This window comes from Vanellus vanellus, assembly GCF_965231255.1.
Source record: "Vanellus vanellus genome assembly, chromosome: 9".
NCBI classification, from domain to species: Eukaryota; Metazoa; Chordata; class Aves; order Charadriiformes; family Charadriidae; genus Vanellus; species Vanellus vanellus.
In genome coordinates this window covers 12,443,843-12,466,030 of record NC_138914.1, presented here as the reverse complement: position 1 = coordinate 12,466,030, position 22,188 = coordinate 12,443,843, and the positions used below count along the sequence as shown (strand labels likewise).

General features: G+C 48.1%; 1 protein-coding gene across 1 annotated transcript in view; it reads right to left on the bottom strand.

Annotated features, from left to right (window-relative positions):
- Nucleotides 1–3,594: 3,594 nt before the first annotated feature.
- GRIP2 (glutamate receptor interacting protein 2) overlaps nucleotides 3,595–22,188 on the bottom strand; it is a gene marked incomplete at its 5' end in the record, with an annotated part of 353,896 nt that continues 335,302 nt past the window's right edge. Inside the window, 7 exons of the mRNA XM_082487750.1 lie at nucleotides 3,595–4,442; nucleotides 6,932–7,078; nucleotides 8,842–9,078; nucleotides 12,666–12,786; nucleotides 15,755–15,908; nucleotides 18,994–19,170; nucleotides 21,462–21,601. Coding sequence (XP_082343876.1) covers nucleotides 4,245–4,442; nucleotides 6,932–7,078; nucleotides 8,842–9,078; nucleotides 12,666–12,786; nucleotides 15,755–15,908; nucleotides 18,994–19,170; nucleotides 21,462–21,601 — 1,174 coding nt within the window. The 3' untranslated portion in view covers nucleotides 3,595–4,244. The remainder of the gene's footprint in view (nucleotides 4,443–6,931; nucleotides 7,079–8,841; nucleotides 9,079–12,665; nucleotides 12,787–15,754; nucleotides 15,909–18,993; nucleotides 19,171–21,461; nucleotides 21,602–22,188) is intronic.

Sequence of the window (22,188 nt, the reverse complement as noted above, 5' to 3'; positions counted from 1 at the left end):
AGCACTGCCCAGCAGGAGCTAACACATCCCTGGGTCATCAACAGCGGGTTGGCTTGTCAGGCTTGCTCTTTTCTTTTTTTTTTTTTCTTCTGCACCCCCCCCTTCAGCAATGACTTTGGCTGAGTGTGAAGAAGGGACAATGTGGTCCCACCCCACAGAGGTTCAGTCTTGCCCAGCCTTGCTTCACTGGTGCTTTGTTTTCCCCAGCTTGATGCTTCATCAAATGCAGTTGGGCATGTGCTGTCTTACATGGCCATGAGAAATTAGCTTCCCCCCTCCATTTTCCTTCTTTTTCCTTCTCTATCCCTGAAGACACCAGATTTCCTTGGCCCCTTCACAGGGGCATGGGGAGATGGAGCAAAGCTTTAGGGTTACTGCTGGGGAGCTCTTGCACTTGGGCTGAGCCACATCCAAACTCAGCCCATCCCAGAGCATTGCCCACTGCTGTCTGCACCATCTTGGCTGCATGGCACCACTACCGTGGGGGTTCAAATACATCAGAAAAGCCCAATAGGAAGAAAAGGAAAGAAAAAAAAAACAAACAACTAACAACAACAACATTTGTTTTCCTGGTATATTGGGACTGGTCATTTAAGGCTTACTGGTGGCCGGTTCAGTCAAGCAGATGAAGGTTAAACCAGAGAGGCCTTTCCCTGAGTCCTGATTTGAGGTACAGAAAGGAAAAAAAAAAAAAAAAACAAAACAAACAGCATGTAGGTGGCTGCTATTTGTGAAATATAAAGCTGCTCAGCATTCGTGCATCAGGCCCTGATCACTGCTGAGGCTCCAGCACCCCATGCCCAGGATTAGCCCCACAGCTGTCTTTGGGGTTTTGTTTTTCGTTTGAGGGGTTTTTTTTCTGTCTTTGTTGGTTGTTTTGCTGGGTGAGATTTGAGGATGTTGGCAGGGATTTCTCCTCCCATCAGCAAAGCCTGCATACCCGCACTGAGCAGCCCGATACCAGCACAGACAGCAACTGGAACGTGTCTCGGGTTAAAATAAAATAAATAATTCTAAAAGCCACTAAGTGCCATGAGCTGCCTCCAAGGGGCTTCATGTACCTGCCCGTGGCTGCAGCCATCCCTCAGCCGAGGTCCATGGGACACAAGGTGACATTAGTGGGAGGACGCACCAGCAGCGCATACCAGGGGAGCAGCACCGTGCTAACCTTTTCCCTGCTGTACGCACCGAAACCCCACCGGTCACGTTGCACGGGCGCTCGTTCAACCTGCCATCACCCCAGCACCTCGGCTGGCTCCACGCGGCTTTGGCAAGTCTCCGGTGCCAAACGTGTGAAGGGCCTTGTTCTGAAGTCTGCACCCCAGGAGGGCAGCCAGAGATGGCAGATAAAGCTTGTTTACGTGGCAATGATTCCCCAGGTCTAACCAGGAGCATTTCCATACCATGCTCAGTCTCCAAAAATTCCTGCATTACCCACTTGGCCATGAAGGGTTGCAAAACCCGGCTCACCCTTTCCTCGCCAGTGATCAGATTCCTTATGGCCTCATCCCAGGAGTATCCCAGCCTGCACTGCCCACCCTGGGAGCGGAGGGGTGCCCTAAATCCCTTTGTAAGAGAAAAGGGAAGAAATCCTCAATGTAGGGAGACAAGGAACTACATTCTGGGTTCACAGCAGTCATCTCTTTAGATGTTTGGTTTCAGAGGTGGGATAATTTGGCTATCACAGTGCAGCTCCCCAAGGCACCCCACTACAGCTGCAGGGTGTTGAGCACCAGACAGGACACCTCCTGCCTCATCGTCTTCCAGCGGTTTCCTAACCCATCCCCAGGGATTAACCACAGCTTTGCAAACACCGCCACAGCCACGTCACGGCCACCACGTGCTTTGCTGCATCAGTGTTCTGTCATGAAGTAGCCCAGGTTTAACCCAAGAGGATTTCCAGTGTGGCCAAGTGAAGCTGCAAGCGATGCTGTAACCATGGGCAGGGGCAGCTCCAGCTCTTATCGCTAGGTGCTACAGCAAAAGTGCCTCTATTCGACAGGGAGAGAAGCGACCCAAGTCCCGCTGCCGGACAGTGGCAAGGGACAACCTCAGCCCTACAGTGGTAGCCCTACAAACAGTGTTGCCCAGCAACACCCCTTTCATGCCCTCCTGCCTTGTCCTTCAGGGTGTCTCCTAACTCGGGTTCCTCTGGCAGAGCGCTGCCTCACTGTCATCCTCCAGCAGAAAGAGATACGAACCAAAACAAATGCATTTCATTTGCTTTTATTTAATTAAAAAAAAAAAGTCAAAGTCATTGCAATCCCATTTAAATACAGAGATTTACAAATAGGTCCAAAACAGGACTAAAATATTCTTTGAAATGCTGTACTTTTAAATATTGTGCTTTCATAGATACATAAGAAAATTAGCATATAAAAATACTTTACAAGGAATACACTCTAATATATGGATAAAAATACACATTTAAGTAATGCATTTCATCTTCATATCATTCAAAATGCATAGGAAGGGATACAAGGACCAAGTTTTTCTTCCCTTTTTTTCTTTTTTTTTTTTTTTTTTAAAGCCTTTAATAAAAGTCTTCATTAAAAACCCTATGAGAAGCCCCAGCGAGCTTCCACTGCTCAGAATATTGCATATAAAAACACTTTCGGCTGCACTGTCAATGCTCCACAGTATCCATTATGGCACATTATCTAGTTGTGGCAGCAATGGTATGGGATATTGCATACTCGAAGAGAAAATGGCTACAACAACAAATAGCTGGATGGGGCCGGGCACGTGTCTGGAAGAAACACCCTGGTACGTTGCGCTATCGCAGAGTGACAGAGTCGCAAAGTGGCTTGGGGACAGACGGTGGGGGGACGAGTCCTGACTCAGCAAAGCGACAAACGTGTGCTGTACACCCATCCAACACCCTACACACACCACCGGCACGCAGGCGGTGATGGAGGAACCGAAACAGTGAGCGGGGAGCAGGGGCGGTGAGCACCGTGGCTGTGGCGTCCGACCGAGCAATCTCCTCGTCCCGCCATGCCTGAGCCTTCCTGGGGAAAGCGATGCCAGGCTCAGGCCACCACCGGGACATGAACATCATCATAAAGTGCTAATACGTGAAACATGGCAGGCGGATGAGGAAACTGATGCAAACACCACAGCCCCTCTTCCCCGCGGGACTGGGGGCTCTTGGGAGGGAGGGGAGCGACCACGGGGCATCATGCTTGCAAAGCCACAGGAAGGCCAGCAACGGGCGACGGCGGGGGGAGCGGGGGCGAGCAGCCGAACCCACGTGGGCACACACACCGCCCAGCCCACGCAGGACACAGGGGACACAACCTCCATCTAACGAAGGGCTTCTCATGCCACTGCTTGACAGGAGACGACAAGGTTTTATTAATGCAAAACATGAGGGACAGCCCTGGGAAGATCGCTGTTCTATTTACTTGCGGGCGCAGGCCAGGTTTGCAAGCAAGAGATCTCCATAAAGCCCAGACAAGCGAGGTGGCTGGGGGTTTGGGCAGGTATTCAAGGCCTTTAGCCTTGGCTATGGCCTTCTGCTCTGTAAAAACTACTCCAGCAGAGGCAACCACACCGCTGACAGGAACTGATGGTGAGACGAGGTGCCTCATCCCACCGCAGGGCGAGCCAGCCCTGGCGGGGAGCACGGACGGGGCTGGCAGGAGACAGCTGCAAATACCAATTTTTGAACAGGAATTGCACCTAGCCACTCTCAAGCACGTTTTGAAACGTCTTTTAAACAGGGCTCTCCACAGCCCTGCACCGGGAGTGTGAGGGACTGCGGAAATCGATTTATCAGGAGTGTTTAAAGGATGGAGCTGGGGACAACAGAAAAGGAACGGCGTTTCAGTCTTGGCTGTATGCAATTAATCAAGCAAACGAGTAACATAATAGCACCATGTGTGTTTATAGGATGGCCAAGGCCTTCAGGGTGAGGAGGATGTCGGAAGCAGAACCCCACGCATGCCAATGGCCGGGGCGCAGGGGGATGCCCTGTCATGGGGGATGGCTGTGGATGCTCCTTCCTCCCGTTGGCAGCTCGCCCCATCACCGGTGCTGCCCACGGCCCGAGATGTGCATCCAGCTCCAACCTTCCCAGCAATATTTGGTGGTCTCCAGGCTCACTGAAGACCCACCTCCCCACTTGCAGGTTATGGTACACACAGCTTTTACAAATACCAGTGCAAAAAACAGGAAAACCACCCCAAATACCACAATGGCTCAGCAGAGGCCCCAGGCACCGTCTGCTCTGCTCCTGCTGCTCAGAGCGTCTGGATGCTCGCCTTGACCTCGGCGCCGTGGGCCACCTGCGCCGGCAGCTCTCTGTTCCCCTCCGGGGGAGCGTTGGCAGCCAGTGTCAAGGGGTTTCGGCTAATCACCAGGTCCAGCTTATCTCCAGCCTCCGAAATCAGGGGAACAGCCAGACAGCAGTCAAAGTCTCTCGTTCGGATGCGGTTTACCTGCCGGGATGGATTTAGGACATGCCATGGAGAGGAACAACAGAAAGACCATGTTTGTTAGTCAGAAAAGGCAAGGTTGGTGCTAAACCCACACCTGCGAAAACACACAACTCTTGGGGGTCCCTGGTTCTGGGCTCAGAGCAGAGCGGGGGCGGCCCTTCCGGCTGAGCACATCCTTGCTTAGCTGAGAAATGATGCAGTAACTGGTAGAGGGAAGGGGAAAAAAAGTCTGGATCAGGCACAAGCCCTGACCCCCGGTGTCTGGGGCAGTATTACAATTGTTAAACACTGCAGGGCCCAAAACCAGTTCTCCAGTTCAAGCCTGCAGGAGAAAGGTTGCCATTTTCCTTTTTTTTTTTTTTTTTTTTTTTTTTTGCCATCATGGCTTTTACTGGCCTTAAATTTGTGATGCAGGATATTCAGCGCCTAGAAAACAAATACAGCTCAGACCCTGAGGCTTCTGCCAACCGTTTTCCAGCTCAGCCAGCAGTAAATTGAGACTATACTGAACAGTTACTGCTTCTCCTCTCCCCATTTACATCCTTCATTTCAGAGGAGTCTGGATGTAGTTCAGGTGGGCTCAGAAGGCGGCAGCAAACTCTGCAGGATTCAGCAGCGAAAGCACTTTTACTGCTGTCTCTTGCAGACCTTCAAACACATTTCTAGGCTTGGTCACCTGCAAGAACCACCCAAGCTCTCTTGCCTACAGCTACCAGAGCACCTGGGCTTGGTGCCATGACAGCTCTAGGATGGAGGGGGCTGGCAAACGGCACAGGGAGGGGACGCAGGGAAAGCAGAAAGGAATTTCCCACCCACCTTTGGAGTGAACATAACCCCTGGGGCCAGGCGTTGCTTCCTTCTCTGGGGAAAGGCTGGGTGAGTCCATGCAGCCCTTCCATCCAAAACCCTTTCCCAGCATTAACGCATGCCCACGGAGCTGGGCTCTGTGATGGTAGCAGCATCCCCCTGCCCTAGCTGGTGTCAACACAGTTGACGCCAATACCTCTTCTTACAGTGTAGTAACTAAGGACAATTTCTAGACCACACGTGGACAAGGAGAGAGAAGCCAGGAGCTTGCTCTGCTTTTGCTCTGCGCCAGCCAGGCAGTTCCAGTGCAGAAGGGCCATTAGTGCAATGCCGTGCTCCAGCCAATCCATCCAGCCGAGGGGCAGAAGGTCCGTTACAGCAGGGACGAGGTGTTTTGCTGGCCTTGGGGCACACCATCATGCCCATAATCAGCAGCACTGCGAAGCATCCTCAGCAATGCATCTCTGTACTTCTTGATGGGAGTTCCTTCATTCACAACTCCACACGTCAATGCGACGGCAATCGCCTCGCCTTCCTGTAGGTGTAAGCCATGCAGCGCCGCATGTGGAAGAAGGGCGTCGAAAGTCTCCATGCTGCTCTGTTTAGGATTTTGGGCACACCTCCCAGAGCACTTGGCACTCGCAAAAAGCAACACATCCAACATTCAACAGAAAGGCAGCCCGGAGCCTAATTAGCTTCTTGTTCATTCTTGCACCATCTTTTATTTGAAGCCGAGAAGGAATAATTGTCTAGGAGCCAACTGGCTAGAGACCATAACAAGCTTAAACAAGGCTCCTCACAGTGCTGCCAGTTCTCCAGTTACCTGATGTACATAATATATTGGCTCTAATCCTACTGCTAACAACCCCCGCCTAGAAATTAGTAAAACTAAACATCTTTCTGAGTGTTTCCAAATATGGTCACAATATCTGCATTTCCAAATGGTGGCAATTTCTCCGTTGGGGTTGCTGCACTTTCACAGTCGCTGTTTGAGTTGCCCCAAAGCTAAAATAGTTGGTTTTCATCCATATAAAGCTCCTCTCCAATTTCCAAAACTCACCATGGTCTTACTGTCCTTCTGGTAGGCCGATATGCCCAGGTCACATTTACTATAGACTGCTTTTGACCAGCGTTTCTATTCTGTTTCTGCATCAGCTATTTCAGATCAGGTATCTTCCAAAGAAAAATATCCATGAAAAACACTTTGCTTGAAGGATGTGTTTCCTAGAAAACTCTTTTAGTTGTCAAAGGCATGCACAGAACTTCATGAACGCTACTTAACGCCACATGGGGCTTCACAGGAGCACATAGTGGTCAACACAGTCTAGTTCATCCAAAAATCACCCTCTCGCATGATAGCAAAAGGACTGAGGGTGAGGAAAGGAAGAAACACAGCTTTTTGGTTGTTTTGAGCTGCCCAAGCTCAAAAAGGCCAATGTCAGGACAGGCTGTGTACTGGAATAGGTGTAACCTAGGGGTACCACCTGGGGGTACTATTTAGTGATTTCTCATTATAAAACACAGGTCTCATTGAGCGCTCGGTGGCTAGGAGCTCACCTAGTTGGCTAACTATTACCTTTCATCAAAGTTAGTGCTGCCATGGATGGGTCTCACTTCTCTCTTCCTCTCAGCCACTCATTCACTCCGTCCCAGCCTCCAGAACTGCATTTTGCATTTATTACCTGAAGCACTCTGTCATATGGCTTGAGGCCACACTGATCTGCTGGCCCATCCGGACGGACCATATTTACATAGACACCTTTTTCTAACAGGCCATCAGACACACTGAATCCAAAGTCTTCACTCTCCGGGTCTTTGTGCAGTGTCATCTGGAGGGGCAGAAACAGAAAAGACATGTTTTAATGCAGCAGAGGAAGGAGGTGTGCAGGGCTGGCAGGATAGGAACAACACAGGTAATGTGTGCGGACCTACAGCAATTCTGCTCTGGGTCTCCTGGACAGATGTTTCTTAGCCTGGGCAGCTAATACAGATTGAGCCTGACACCATCATCTTGGGTAGATCGCATGGAGAAGTGCTTTGATGGCTGGCATATAACCAACCACACAACAGTCCCTCTCCCTTGGATGTGGAAGGATACACAAGCACTGTAATACAGAGAGCTGCCGCATCTCACCCAAAGAGCAACCAAGCAAGTGTTATTAATGGAGCATCGCTTTCCCTGGCCCAGATTCTGCTGTGCATCCTCTGCGTATGGCAGACCAGCACATGAAAAATTGAAAATTCCCTGTGAACATGTCAATGTAGTGCGTCAAATGTGAAGACAGCTCATTTTTAATACATCACTCAGCAGGAACATCTAAACTTCTCCATATTACTCATGAGTTCCTTTCAGAAAATTCCTATCAATAAGTGCTGACATACTATGGACAAGCAATGGGTAACCTCATCACCTTCCCTTCAGCACATCACACTTTGGCCTTGTCTAAAGGAGGAGTGCACTGCTGGAAGTGTATCTTGCCATGGGGTAACACTGGGAGCCAGGGACAACTGATTCTCCAACACCACAATCTCCCTTTGCCTCCCATGAACTAGGAGCACATCTCTATCATGAGGGTCTAAATCCATCACCGTGCTCTTGGCTAGGTGAGCCTCATGGATGTGCGGTCCTTGGAAAGGACAGTGCCCAGGATGACACATAGGAGCAGCCTGCCTGGACTCAACCTCATCTCCAAACACAGCCAACACCAGATGCTCCAGCAGAATGAAGAGTCACCCCATAATATGCCTAATTACACAGTTCTCCTCCTTCAGGGACGAAGTTTTATTTAAAGACACATTTGCCATGCCCTGAAGGACAAGAACAGATCAAACATGAAAAAGTTGTTTTTTTCCAGCTACCATAACTGCAGGTTTCTTTCTAAAGTCACACTAGGAAAGAAAAGGCAATCAAATTTCTTGAAACCTCTCCAGCTCCCTTCCCTGCTTGCATTCTGCATCAGCAGCTTCTGCAGTTAATTACTTTTTCTAATTACTGGTGCCTTGCACCACGCTTAAACTGGCTACATTCAGCTGGGTACTGGATTCAAACAAGTATCCCATTGCTGCAGTCCTACCATTTGCACCCCTTCAGAAAGGCTGGAGGTGGAGTGGAAGGGCAGGGAAAATAAGTTAATTTTAAATTTTTATAAGTTATTTTTTATACAAAAATTGGCCTATTGAATGGAACGTGCCACTGGAAAAAGGTTGATGGGTCTCCACAGGGCCATACTTTGAGCTCTCTCACTTGCATCTGTAGCACCAATTAATGAACCCAAGAACACAAGGACCTGGGAATCTCATATACAAAGAGAAACAGCAAAGCACAGGTTTGAACCCTGCTGAAGCACTGCAGCTAAATCCTGTGACTCTTTGGAAAAGAGGCCCTTTTGTCTTATTCTGAGCCTCTGGAAACCTTTGCTGCATCTGAAAACCTTTGCTGCAGAACTTGGTGGGGGCCAGCTTGAACAAGGAACATTTTCTGGGGATCCCTCTGAAAAAAAAGGAGATTTTCTGCAAGGTCGCAAAGCTTCTACAGCTTTAACCATCGAGGTATCGCAGTGCCACAGCCAGACCAACCCTTGGCAACACAGACCTTGTGAAACTCGAGGGGGGTAGGGGACATGATTTCCTGCATCTCCTTCTCGATCTTCTTCATGTCCAGGTTCCTCTCATTCTTCTTGGCAGGGGAGCTGCTGCCCTCAGTCTGTCCGTCATCACAGCTGGGGTTTGCTTTCCTCAATGGGCTCAGTCCCGATGGGTTGACAGAGTCCAGGAGCAGCTTGCTGCCCTCCAGGCCCAGGTTGTGCACACTCCCTGTCATGATGGATGCCTGTAGGGTGAGGGCACAAAGTCACTCTGCTGAGCCAGCAGCAGGACGAGATGGATCACATGGCAACAATGGAGAGGAACACAAATGACACAAACAACAAGGGGCATTATTGTTCTCATTAATCAGAAAATAAGTACCAAGAAGCTCTTCCAGTTAGCTGTAAAAGCCATTTCCAGACCTCAGGAGCCTGCTGCAAGGTCTATTGCTGACCTGCTGGGTGCTCTCCACCCCCACACCAACGCGAAGCTTTATCTCAGGAGAAAGCACTTGTGAAGCATCTCCTTATTTTTCTGAAGGCCCCTTGTACACAAACAGGGCCAGGCAGGCCTCATCTTGTGCAGGAACCTTCTTGGTAGCCAAGAAGGATGAATATCCTGATCTCAGGAGTCTCTCAGGGGAACCAGTGTCTGCCTGGCTCTCCAGTCTACTCCTGTAGGCTGCAGCTCACCATCACCATTGCACTGCTGGCAGTGGCCCAGGGGAGTCAATACTTTGGACTCCACTGAGGCCAATTCAGCAGAGAAATTAGGATTTTATCTGTCAGTAAATGGGAGCTGTCACTGAGCAAAACTGAGTTAAAAATATGAAATTAAGTAGTATTTAAGTCTGGTCATCCTTGATAGCATCCATTAAAAGATGCCCCTAAGTAGATTCTACTCCATTTGGCAATGCTTTTCACTAATGAGATTACATTGATCAAAGCTAACGAAGGAGTCAAGAATCCAGTTCGTGGAACCTCAACTGGCTCCAGGTCACAGAGTCCATTTAAATGGCATAATGAAAACTGTCATTTCAAAGTTCAGGCTCCAAGGGTCTGCAGTCCCATTAAATGTCAAAAGGTAGAAGAAAGAAAAGGAAAGGTAGGGAGCAGATAGCAAAATTCTGCAATGCTATACTTGCTAAGTCAAAGAGCAATTGCTCCTGTGCACAGGGGAAATATCATCTGACTAAATCTCTAATCAAGGCCCTCCAGCTCTTGGCTCCAAGCTGGAACAAAGGCAAATAAAGGGAATTCTGGTGGCAGTGTGAAAATGCCAGCACTACGCACGTTGTCCCAAATAGGGATGGATAAAACACAGAAAACATTTTAGCTTTGCACTTTTCAAGTCTTCAAACAAAAATGACTTAATCAGCTTGATTTTGGACAAAACTCAAATACCTGCTACATGCTGGAAGGATGTTGACTTACCACATACTCGGAAACACAAACTAACCAACGGTGGCACAGCCAACCAGGGTACATTTATTCACTGCCCTCAGGCATCCTCAGCAGCCCTCAGGACACCGTGCCACGCCATACCAACACGAGCATTGCAGAGCCAGTGAGGAGAACAGAAAGGTCTGTGCACATCGTGCTACTGTCCTCCCTCATGCACTGCAAATACCGTAACCGGCCAACACCCAACAGCATTCAACTCTTCTCTGTCTTCAGGGTATTTAAATGCTCCTTACAGCATCCTAAGCAACTTGCTAGGTGCTTTGGATTAAGCGCAAGCAGCAGAAAGAGCAATTCTGGACTCCTCCAGCTTATGGCTGCCCCACATTATTTTTTCCCCCATGTCCTGGCTGCCCTCAAAGCAAAGAGGGGACACACGCTTCACCAGGCATACTGGAAAAAGCCTGTTTGTACTCATACCCCGTAGTCTGGCAGTGGATTGCTACTGTGTGTGAATCTGTTTCCAGGCTATCTTGGGTCATCTTGCATGACTTATTCTTTTTCAAATGCAGAGCACGAAGGGCCAATTTTTTTATTTTTTTTTTTAATTAAAAGTAAATAAATAAATCTGTGACTGTCATAAAATCACAGGAGGCCAGGAGCTGGGGCTTAGAAACCTGTGACACAGCAGGAGCCCCAATGCGCACTACACAACCCACACCACTCCTCAGGAAGGATGGGCACACGGAGAGGGAGGAACATATCAGTGCTGCTTTGAACCAGATAAAAGGGGAGTTGAAACCCATCGGGCTTCTGCTAAAAACACAGCACTTTCCTTTTTTTTGTCTCCAGAACTTTCCAAAATATTCTAGAAGTGTGCTAAATACACTGAAACCCTAGAGGTGCTCAGCTTTTTGTAAAATTTCTTTACATTTTTAAAAGCATTTCTATAACTGCCAAAGCTCCAAAGCATTCAAAGAGCATGAATCAAAAACCCACGCGTCCCTGCACCACAGATCCCTGGAAAAGGAAAAGAATTGAGCAGAAAGATATTTTCTCTCTCCTGGCATTTCACAGTAGTCCAACAAATCCCTTCTTTTACATTTAGATGCCAGCCATTATGCAGAAGAGAAACATCTATGCATCGTTTCAGAGGCGTACTTTTTCTTAAGCAGCCAACAGCAGTTCAGAAAGGTTGACAGTGGCTGCCTAAACTCATTTCTAAATATATTCAGGTCCAGGAAATAAGTGATCAAGGGAAGAAGTTACAGTTTGTGGGGGGTTGGTTGGGGTTTTGTGTGGTGGTTTTGGTTGTTGTTTAAGTCAGCGTTTTCCTAAGCAGTTAAGATAATAAACACACTGTTTCTTGCTTCAGCACAATAAATTTAATTGATATTTCCTCCCCCACTTACAGTTGCTAAGGATCAAGGAGGAAAGAACAATTAGTAAGTTCCTTGTCACCATATAGACCAAAACAGGACTTTCCTTTTCCACCTCCAGTTATTCAGAAATTGCCTTTTTTCTCTGAAGCCTAAGCAATATGCAAGTGAGCACAAAACCAGTCCCACTGGGGGTGATGGAGGGCGCGACCCAGCGAGCTCTCCCCAGTCCTCTGCACCCAGAAGGCAGAGGGAGAGATGAGTTCGCGGGGTCCCCCTCCTTCTCTTGGCCTGAGGGAGCCGAATCGGGGAGGGGAGCAGCACAGGTCCCATCCTGCCGGGCAGGTTTGCTTCCCGCTGCTTGACAGTCTCGAGGGAGGCCTTTATTTGCATCCCACGGCTTAGAAATCCAGGCTCCTCATCCTATAACCGGACACAATAACACGACCTCCAAAGCATTTTGGATAAAGAAAAGAGAAAGTGGTTTGTGAAGAGAGGAAACACCTTTATTTCTGCAGGAAGCAATTACTTTCTCAGATTTTTCCATGGGGAAGGCTGGCTGAAAAGCTTCCAATTACCTATTTCACTGAAACAGTTTCCGGCAGAGTGACAGCTGAATGCAAGATGTATGTTGGGCCTGTCTATATTTGAAGTAAGCCAAGGCTTCAGTCCCACTGGGGTTTTGGGGGGTTTCTTTTGCTTGGCCTTTAAGTGCTTTTGACAGACAATATCCTTCCAAGCAGAGGGTTTATCGTTTGATAGGGAAGGTCTGCCAACAGTCATGTGAAGACTGTTGGCCAGCAACAGTTTGGAAAAAGAGCATGTAGTTCCTGATAGGTAAGTCATCAGCCCAGGGAAAAAGTGCACGCAAGCAGCTAATGAGACAGTTATCCATTAGCACAAACACTGACGTGGATTAAACTTGAACCCTTCTTCACACCACTGGCAGCACAGGGATGCTACGGGCAATTAACAGATCCGGAGAAACAGTCTTAACATTTACAGCAAGAGCAGAACAGTCAGATCGGCAGCAAATTGAGAAAGTGAGTTACCTCAATCTCCCTCAAAAGTTCAGACTGGCCGCATGTTTCCAAATCCTCCAAAGCTTCTCCAAAAACACGCCAAAAACTATCCTCGTGAGTGGTCTCAAGGCCATTTTGGCGATTGGGGTATCTGTTGTAACGTAGGAACCAAACATTGTCAGCACTCTTCTGCAGCGGGATGAAAGCCGCGAGGCTACAGCAAGTGTCTCACCAGTAAAAGCAGAGACTTGAAGAGTCTTCATATACAAAAGCAAACAATATGAACTTTTCAGACAAGAGTCCGAATACGAGACCTCCATGCATTTACTAACGGGGCAAGTGTCCTTCAAAGGAAGAATTAAGTTGGTGCAGTAATGTCAAAGTTCAAAGGGTAAATTAAAAAGTGCCTGTAGGAAGATTGTAGGTTTAGGAAGACGTTTTGGTGAAATAGAGAAGTGAAAGAAAAAAGGATGCGTTATGGGTAAACCAGGAGCCTCAGAGACTGTTAGTACAAAGGCTGATGGGATAGAGCTCAGATCTGAGACACAGAACACCTGAGAAGAGAGAGAAAAACACAGAGGGTAACAGACATGGTGAGAAAATGATAAATACATTAGGTCTCTATGAGAGTAAATAATGCAAGATGTATATAAAAATGATTGCCCTGGGCTAGACAAGTAAACACACACTACAGCCAGCAATATCGACAGTGTCACGCGTAACCCATACAAACCGAGTTTCATTTGCTTTGGCATGGCCAGGGAACTGAGCCGTTCCTTTCAGGACGTCTCTCTTTTTTTGCTATGTAACAGGCACGGCACTTACAGCTGTGTAAAGATTGCCACCAGTTCTGTCTACAACAGAGAGTAAGGCTAGAGAGAACCTCTCAAGCTGGTACAAACACACGTTAACGTGAACACTGTGTGTGTCTTGCTGAAGGTCCCGCAATTTCTCACTTTGGCAGTTTCAGCATCTCTTATCTCTGACCACAAGCCAGGGTCAATTCTCGGATTTCTAGAGCAAATAGCAATTAAACATGCTGAAGTCCTCTGAACAAGCCAGAGAAGTAGGTGATGCTGGACACTGCTTACTGAAACACCAGACTCTGTGCAAAACTCAGACCATCAGCGCTCAGTGTAACAGGAGCCTCTCCAAGGAAACTCTCTGCGGTGTTAACTCAAGGTCACGATAAACCCACTAATGTGTCATGGGGAGAGACCCCAAGGGGACAGTGATGTTAGAGCAGCCCTAATGCATCTTCTACACATCTTATTAGGAGCTGCATGGACGAGGCTCCACCTCTGCAACATCTGGCAGCATCTCGCATGGTTTAATGGTCGTCAGTGCTGCAGACAGGAAGAGACGCTCATCCACCAGAGCTACTTAGCAAAGTCAAAACATTTTACTTGAGTACAAGTCAAAGAGAGGTTGGCCTCCATTAAATTTATAATGACCCCTTAGGCTGTTAATAGAGCTTTTTCCAGATCTCTGGAAAAGACTGCAAAGTCTTTAGTACGCGCTTTGCTTTTTGTCCACTGGTTTAAATGGGAGTCTGTAGCAGGCATAAACACACACACATACTTTTTGCTCCTTGTGGGATCGGGGCCTGCCTGGAGAGAGCAGTATCTGACACGACTTATTGTATTTTAAATTCACCCCCTACCTTTCATCAGCTTTTAAAGGACAGCAGCCTTTACACCAGGCAGAAAGGTCAAAAAAACACCCAGCAAGACTTTATAAAAATAAACCAAAATTTCCCCCCAAAAGGAATCTTCAATTCTTTCCCCTTACTCATTTCCTTCCTCTGCTCCCAGGTTCCCAAAGAGGCAAACGTCCCTTCCAGTTACCAGTTTCTTGCCTCTCAGGTCAGCAATATAACAAACACATCCAGGACGCAGATGAATCAGTACGGGCTCTCACACCACTGGGTCAGCAGGTTTTTCCAGGCTAAAGGCAGTCGGGGTTAAAGACATTTTGTTTTTCTCCCTAATAAGAAGGGCTCAGCGGCATGAACCGTTTCACTTGCACTTTGACATCGGGGCTCAGAGCCCTCACTAGGGACACGTGGGGCTTCAAGCACTCAGATTTGCTAACTTCAGCTGTCGGCGGCCTCGCTGGGAGGGCCACGAGGGATCAACGACCTCTGCGAGCTGGCTCTCGCTGAGAGGCAAAACAAGAACAAAGTCTCCGCTGCTGCCAGCCTTCCTGCCAGTTTGATCATCTTTAAATAGGTGGAAATGGCCATGAGATGTTCTAAGGGTTTTGTTTGGACAAACAAAAGTTAAGTAAAAAAATAAGAAAAAAATAAAAGGACAGTAACAACACGACACACACAACTATGGGGACTCTGGAGGATGTTGAGGGGAGGGTTAGTTACGAAGCAACGAGGCTTTTCCACCATGTGTGGCTCAGTGAGGGGCAGCCTCTGGCCAGGGCAGATCCAGCAGCATTTTCACCCAAAGTCAGGGGCAGCTGCAGCCTCCTCCAAAGGCTCAGGAGGTGTTGCAGGATTTCTCCCATGCTGGCTGAGCTGGGGGATTAACATGACCGTGTTCACTCAGCATGGCTTTGTTTGTGGTGTTGGGAGGGCCAAAGTGTGATGGAGAGAGATGTCCAGCCACAGCTTTGGGAGATTTTTAACTTAGACATGCAACCTCATACTGGTCCTCTATGAGCTCTGGTTGGCCTCTTTTGCTCCATGGCATTGAGCTGTTGTGAAGCTGCATCCTCACTCAAAAAAGTCTGGCCAACACATGTGGGGACAGCCCTGACCATATCTATTTATTACATCTAACCTATGAAAATACTGCAGCCTTTACACGGCAGGAGTATGAGATGTGGTCAGAACCTGTGGTCCATGCAGCTGAGATTGCCCTAACTCCAGACACAAATGTCACCTGGCCACGGCAGAGGTGCCGCAGCTACACCCAGGGTAACCTGGCAATGTGGAGGTGGTTTGACAGAGCAGGTCACCACCCCAGCACCCATCCCCATGGCTGCCCGATGCCAAGATGGGGACATCGCTGGCTGCTCCATCACATTCCCATGCCCCCTTGTCCCTATGCAGTGACACCCACATTTGCAGATGTGCCTCCCTGCCTCCTCCCACCCCTCCATACCTGCTGGGCTTGTCCCAGTCATCTTCACTGAAGCTTCCATCCATGTAGGGGTAGTTTTTCCTGGGGTCGCCTGGAGGGGTGCTGCTCTTTTGCCTGCTGTGTCTCCACTCATGTGGATGGAGGGCTATGCCCGCAGCCTGAGGTATGTACGGACCTAGGGAAGGCAAGAGGGGGCAGAGAGAGAGAGGGTAATACCGGGTCAGACAACCCAAATGGAGTAAGTCACGCTGAGGCAGGAGAGCCTCCTTGCCAAGTCCCAAACCTGAGGCCATATGGATTGCACACTGCTTCCATCTCAGTCATCCAAAAGGGGTTGTTCTTACCATCTTTTCTTGCTTTAACCAAAGCAGCTTCTCAGCTTGTCATAAGGTGCCCCATTTCTCTTTTGCTCTCTCACGTCTGAGTAGTTTTGTGGTGTGGGTCTGGGATCCACAGACCTGGGACTATATATACCCACAGATGCAGATCCTACCCCCAGACAGCTCCAACCTTGGTTAATGACTCCTGGTTCCACACTGAACCAAACAGAAATTGTGCTGTTGAGGCAGCCACCTTTAAATACGAGTCCTTCAAAGGGTAGAGAGAAGATGCTGCCAAGCTTCCCTCAGCGTGCCCAACCCCATTCGTTTTGAAGGATTTGGAGGCCTGATTTCTATTAGGAGAAAAAACAGTAAATCTTCATTTAGATTCTCAACCGTCTTAGGGACTTAATGGGTAGCACAAAAAAAGTAATAGGATATAGAAGGATAAAGTAATAGGATATACAGCAAAGAAAATGTATCCAGACCAGCCAGAAGCAACAGCCTCTATCAGCAAGTGTAATGGTCCTGAAGATAGCTGGTGGTGGTCAGCAGTGGTAAATGAGGAAGAGCCAGCCCTGATCCTGAGAGCCGCCAGCCAGTTCCCGCAGCCAGCAGAGTGCTCCCATGTCTTACGGGATCAGCTGATACAGGTACAGAAAGCTGCTGTAGGGATATATGTGTGTGAAGGGCAAGGAACAGGAGGAAAAACCCTGCTGGCTTGAGAGAAGGGGAGGCTCATTCTGTATGAGATTTGATAGGAGATCAATACGGACTGTTAGGCTGAAATCAGACAAGTTTCACTATGTCTGCTCCCATGGACTTTTCTGTACTGCAGTGTCTTACTCCAGAGATGCACATCCATCACCACTAAGTCAGAAGAACCCCAGGTCTCACGAGGAGCTGCCTGGACAGAAAACTTCCAAAACAGAGCATTGCTCAGTAGTGTCAGTGCCATCTGCAGTAGAAATAAATCTCACACGTCCCCTGCCCACCTCCTGCTGCCCATTCAATGTTTCAGAGAAATTCTCAAAGCCTTTCCAAGAAACATTGTACACTTCCATCACACGGTGTGCCAAGTGAACAGGAAGAGGTAACGGAGAAACACATAATTAAGGGAGACTTGACCTCCCAAACAACTAAGAGCACTGGAAATACCCCAAGACAACGCCAGCACTTTCTTTGAAAATGCCAAGGCCTGTTATTTCACTTAGCTGAGCGTTTCCTCTGTGTGTTTTTAAAGGTTAGACTGCTCTGGAGAGAACCCCAGAAAAGAGCTTGCCAACATCTTACAGCAGTCAGGAGCGTTCGCTGCCTGCCAGAGCAGAGCAAGATCCCTGGGTGCAGGCCCCAGCAGCGGGTGGGCAGCAGGTTTGGGCTGGACGCAGGGACCGCAGGGATATGTGTGCAGAGCTCTCACTTGAGTGCCACCGGTTTCATCTCCTCCTTCCAGGGAGATGGGCTGGATTCCTGGGATTCAGAGCCACCTGGTGGCATGTTCCCACCAGGCACAGCACAGCTCGCTTGTCCAAACCCTTCCTTGAGCGGTTACCTAAAGCTGTGGATGAACCTAAAACCTACAAGGCTGCAGCATCCAATGTATAGTTCTCCATTTGGGGTGTAAATCCCAATCTCCAGGCTCTGTGCATCCCAGGTAACCCTGCATCCTGCCTTCCCTGACCATCCCATGGGCAACCCTGGGTGTCCTTCTCCCTACCCTCCAGCATCGCTCTTCCCAGCCAGCACCAGCACACCACCATGCAGCCGCATGCAATTATCAGGGAAAATGAGAGAGCCCCTGAAGCAAAGTTGCAGTCTGTGGACGTTGGGCATCAGCCCTGTTCCCTGGGGCTCTGTGCTCAATTAGTCGTTCTCAATTTACCGGTAAAAGCAATCACTTTACTAAATCCAGTCTCCAACTTGTGGTAACATTCAATTAGATGGAGAAGGATTGCAACATTATGAAGGCCAGGGGATTTGTCCTTAATGAAGCCTCCAGTCCCAACTACACTCCCAAATTAAGACTTCAGACCAACGGAGGCTGAAGGAAGATGCAGGCATGGTGGAAGAGACACCTCTGCGGTGCTGTCCTTCGGACTTTTCTAAGTCAGAGAGCAGTGAGCACAGGCACGCACCTTGCCCAGCACACTGAAGGTGCTTTGAGACAGCGCTTCCTGCAGCATCCCTCCCTGTTTTCACATTCTGTTCTGGACAGCAGTCTTTTCACCAATTTCCTTTTGCAGAGGTGATTCAGGGTTTTGTTTTGTTTCAACACAGGCTAATACTAGCTTACATCACTAAATCTGAACTGGAATAACTATTTTCCAGTGCTTTTCTCCAAGTAAAAATCTATTCCCATGACTAGAGCATCCTCCATCCCAATTCCATATGTCTGCCAGAAGCCACAGCTGAATAAACCTGGCCTCAAAGACACGTGTTCATCTGATCCCTCACTAGAGAGTGAGCGATACTTTCTTGTAGTATTACCTTAATTATTTTAAGTGAGTGCTTCTAGTCACAAGACATTTTTGTGGATTTTAAAACATTCTGAAGAAGATTAATACATCCTACGTGGCCTCTCTGGAGAATTAAAAGTGAGCTATGGACCAAATACTCTGTAAGACATATGGTCAGTGAATGCTTCCTCTGATTATGTGAATTACGAAGTGCTGGAATGGTTTTGAAAATGCTGTGAACAGTATGATGCCATGTAAGCCAGAAGAAATGTGCCAACAAAACCTAAAACAGATACATCAACTCAGAGCACCACATGAGTGCATTTTAAAATACATTTTGTTCCTTGCTGGAAGCGGCAAGTCATGCAAATGTGGTCAGACCACAGGCTTGGGCTCACGTTCAGGCTCCAGACAGGTTCGGAGGCTCTGCCTTTCTTCTTCACCTTGGCCCAGAGACCCCTAAGAAAAGACAGCCCTGGCTTACCTTGGCTTCCATACCCAGCATCAATGCCAGAGCCATCCCAGGATTCCATAGCACTGTCCACACTAGGAATTGTGGTGGAGTATATCTCAGACAGCTTGCTAGTTTTCTGGGAGTCCGTCAGTTCATCTTCTGGGTCGCTCACTTCGTTTATACTCCCCGACTTCTTGGGAAAAGACTCTGAAACCAGAACATGCTGCTTTAGCAGGTGCAAAGAGAAAGCCTCAGGGAAAGGCTTATGCTGACATGGGAGCAAGCCCGGGTACTGTAAGTCTTTTGAAGTACCTCTTTAGCTCTTTAAAAGTAGCTGAGAAAGGCCTGTGCACTGCAGTTGAAAGAATTTAATACAGTACTCTTCAAGCTGAATCGAGAAAAAAATGTCTTTCTGAGTTTTTAGCACATGGGGATTTGAGGATTCCCAAATATGAGAGAGTTGGGATCTAATCTCAATTCTCAAGCGCATCTTCTTGTGCCTTTGGAAGCTTCCTCCGAACAGCCCTTCCCAGAGAAGCGTTGGCCTCTGCGAGCAACAGCCCATAGCTTCTCTGGCTCTCTCCTTTTTACTCAGAGCAGCACCGAGTCCGGGTGCTGGCTGCAAACTTTCTGTTAGAAGCAGATGCTTTAATGAGTTTCCAATGACAACGTAACCTGGTCCCAAACTACCGCAGCTGAAGTTATAGCCCCCTTCCACGACTGTACAACCTCGTATCAAGCCAAGTCTAATCACCACCCCTCCAGAGTCTCCCACGCAGTCTCATGACAACAGTGGAATTCCTGGGCCTGGTATTTTGAGGCTGAATTTCACCTGATTAGTGATTGGAAAGTGGAAAGCTGAATGTAGATGATGAAGCTCAGGCCTTCCCTTTCATTATTTTAGTAATAATAGGCCCTTATTATCATTATATCAAATTCCCTTTCAGGCGAAAGCTATGCAAGGAATGGTGTCTCAGCACAAGCATTTCTTTGTACTGAATATTTTAAAGTCCTCGTTGATTAGATATCCTGTTAGCCATCCACACCCTGGATCTCTGACTCGCAGAAGCTGGGATGAAAAGCCCTCTGAAAGTCTGCATTTGTCAACGAGGACAGATTATTTTACCAAACAAAGCCCAGTGTCCTGAAAGTCCCTATTTTCCAAGCATTCAGAAGATTGCTCACCATGATTAACTCAAGATTACCTTGAAATTTCAATTACACCTGCTTCATTCTCAGAATGATTAACGAGTCTCCAACTGGCACTTGCATGTCAATTATTTCAGCAAGTGGCTGTGACAATGCTAAGTGTCAGCGGGGGGGGGGGGGGGGGGGGTGTTGGGGGGTAGAAAGAGTATTTTAGACCAAGAATCAAGACACTTGGATGCAGGGAATGATACTGGGGCTTCTTGAAGAGGAATCAATTCCCCAGTTCTGCCTCCACTTCCTAAGCCCCCACTCCCTGCCTGGGCTTCCTCCATTTGTAAAACAGGTGCATTGCCACACATTTGCAAACTGCTTTGAGGTCTACAGGAGTGCTATATTTGAGAGTGATGCAAGTTTCTCAGATGCAGGACAGACATCCCATGGGCCACGCTTGCTCGGAAGAGCTTTATCACTCAATTTCTTCTAATTCCCACAGCACCATGGGCCACTGGCTGGGTAGGTACAGCTAAACCTAGAGACTGCAGAAGCATAGCACAAAAAAATACTGGGTGTGGGGAGCCAGAATGCACCCACTACTTTCTGAACTCGATGAAAAAGCCTATTTGGCTGTGATTACGCAGTTGGGGAGACAACTTTGCATGTTTCCTGGTTTCACCAATCCCCCCCCTATCCCCCCCAAAAAGTGGCCTGCCTGTACTAAGTATGCTCCTGTTCTTTGTGTCAAGAACAACAGCTTCAAAGCCACAGGGAGCTTGGCAGGGAAATGAGAAGGGGATTTCTACAGCAGATGCTTTGAAAGATGATCTTAGGACCCAAAGCCAGGAAGAGGACCATAAAAGATTTCTTGCCAGTCACTTTCAAAAATTTAAATTAAAGGTGGGTTGTTTTTTTTTTCATGGATTCTACCAGCTCAGAATCCCCTCGCTCGTTTCGAGAGGTTATATTTTAAAAAAAGAAAACAAACTTTCACTCTCCTACTTTTACAACTTCTGCTTCACTTCTGTGTGAAACACCCACACAGACAGGGAATGGCATCAACGGCACAAGGTGTCAGTCTGAAAAAAAATTATTATCACCAATAAACCTACTGTCTAATCTCTTCCCAGTACCACAGAGAGCCCCTGGGTAGCCTTTTTTATCCATCTGTGAGTCAGAAGTTCAAAAAACACCCACCTTTTCCCCCTGTCCCTCGTCATGCCCCTCAACACGCTCCCTCGGCTCACCTTCCAAACGCATGAAGGAAAACCCACAGTGCTGCCTATTCCATTGCCCGGGGTCCCTGCTGGGGTGCGCCTTTGCCCTCCCACCCCGAACCAGGCTCCCCAACTCACTCTCCGTCTGCTTCTTGATCTTCAGAGTGACTGTCTCTCCCGCCATCTGCAGCAGGTGAATGGCTTCACTCAGCGGTTTGCCCTTGAGGCTCACATTATTAATTGCTAATATCCGGTCACCGATGTGGATGGCTCCAGTTCTGGAGAGAAAAGGCACTGTTAGAAACTTCAGAGAAGCAATTCGCCTCTGTGAGACAGGCCATTAAGTTGTCGCTTGAAGCAATAACATATTAACTCTCAGCACTTTGAAATGTGACTTGGTTCCCCCTCGGTACAATGTATACCCATGATTTCCTCTTCATCACCACTATCAGGAATGCTGTTCCACCCTCCCCATCCTTCCACCTCCCATACATACAAATACACACAGGAACTTATGCGCTCCTCAGATCCCAGGCCCCTCAGGAACTGGGACTGCAGACCAGCATTGAAGAGTCAAAACTCTTCAAAGCAAGGGGGTCTACATGCTAAGAACATAAGCATTTCCAGTTTGTGATGGCCACCGGTCATCACACGTGGAACTGAAGGGCATGTTCACGCCAACGGAGAGAAATGATGAGACAAACCTAGAAACCCATTGAAAGAAAACAAAACCAAAATGGCCCAACACACAGAGATTGTGTGTGCAAGCATGAACTGAAGCAGTTGCAGATCAGTTCAGGATATGTTTAAAGCTCAGCCCTACACAGCTGTACCACTGTGACTTTCTCCATCAGGACCAGCACTC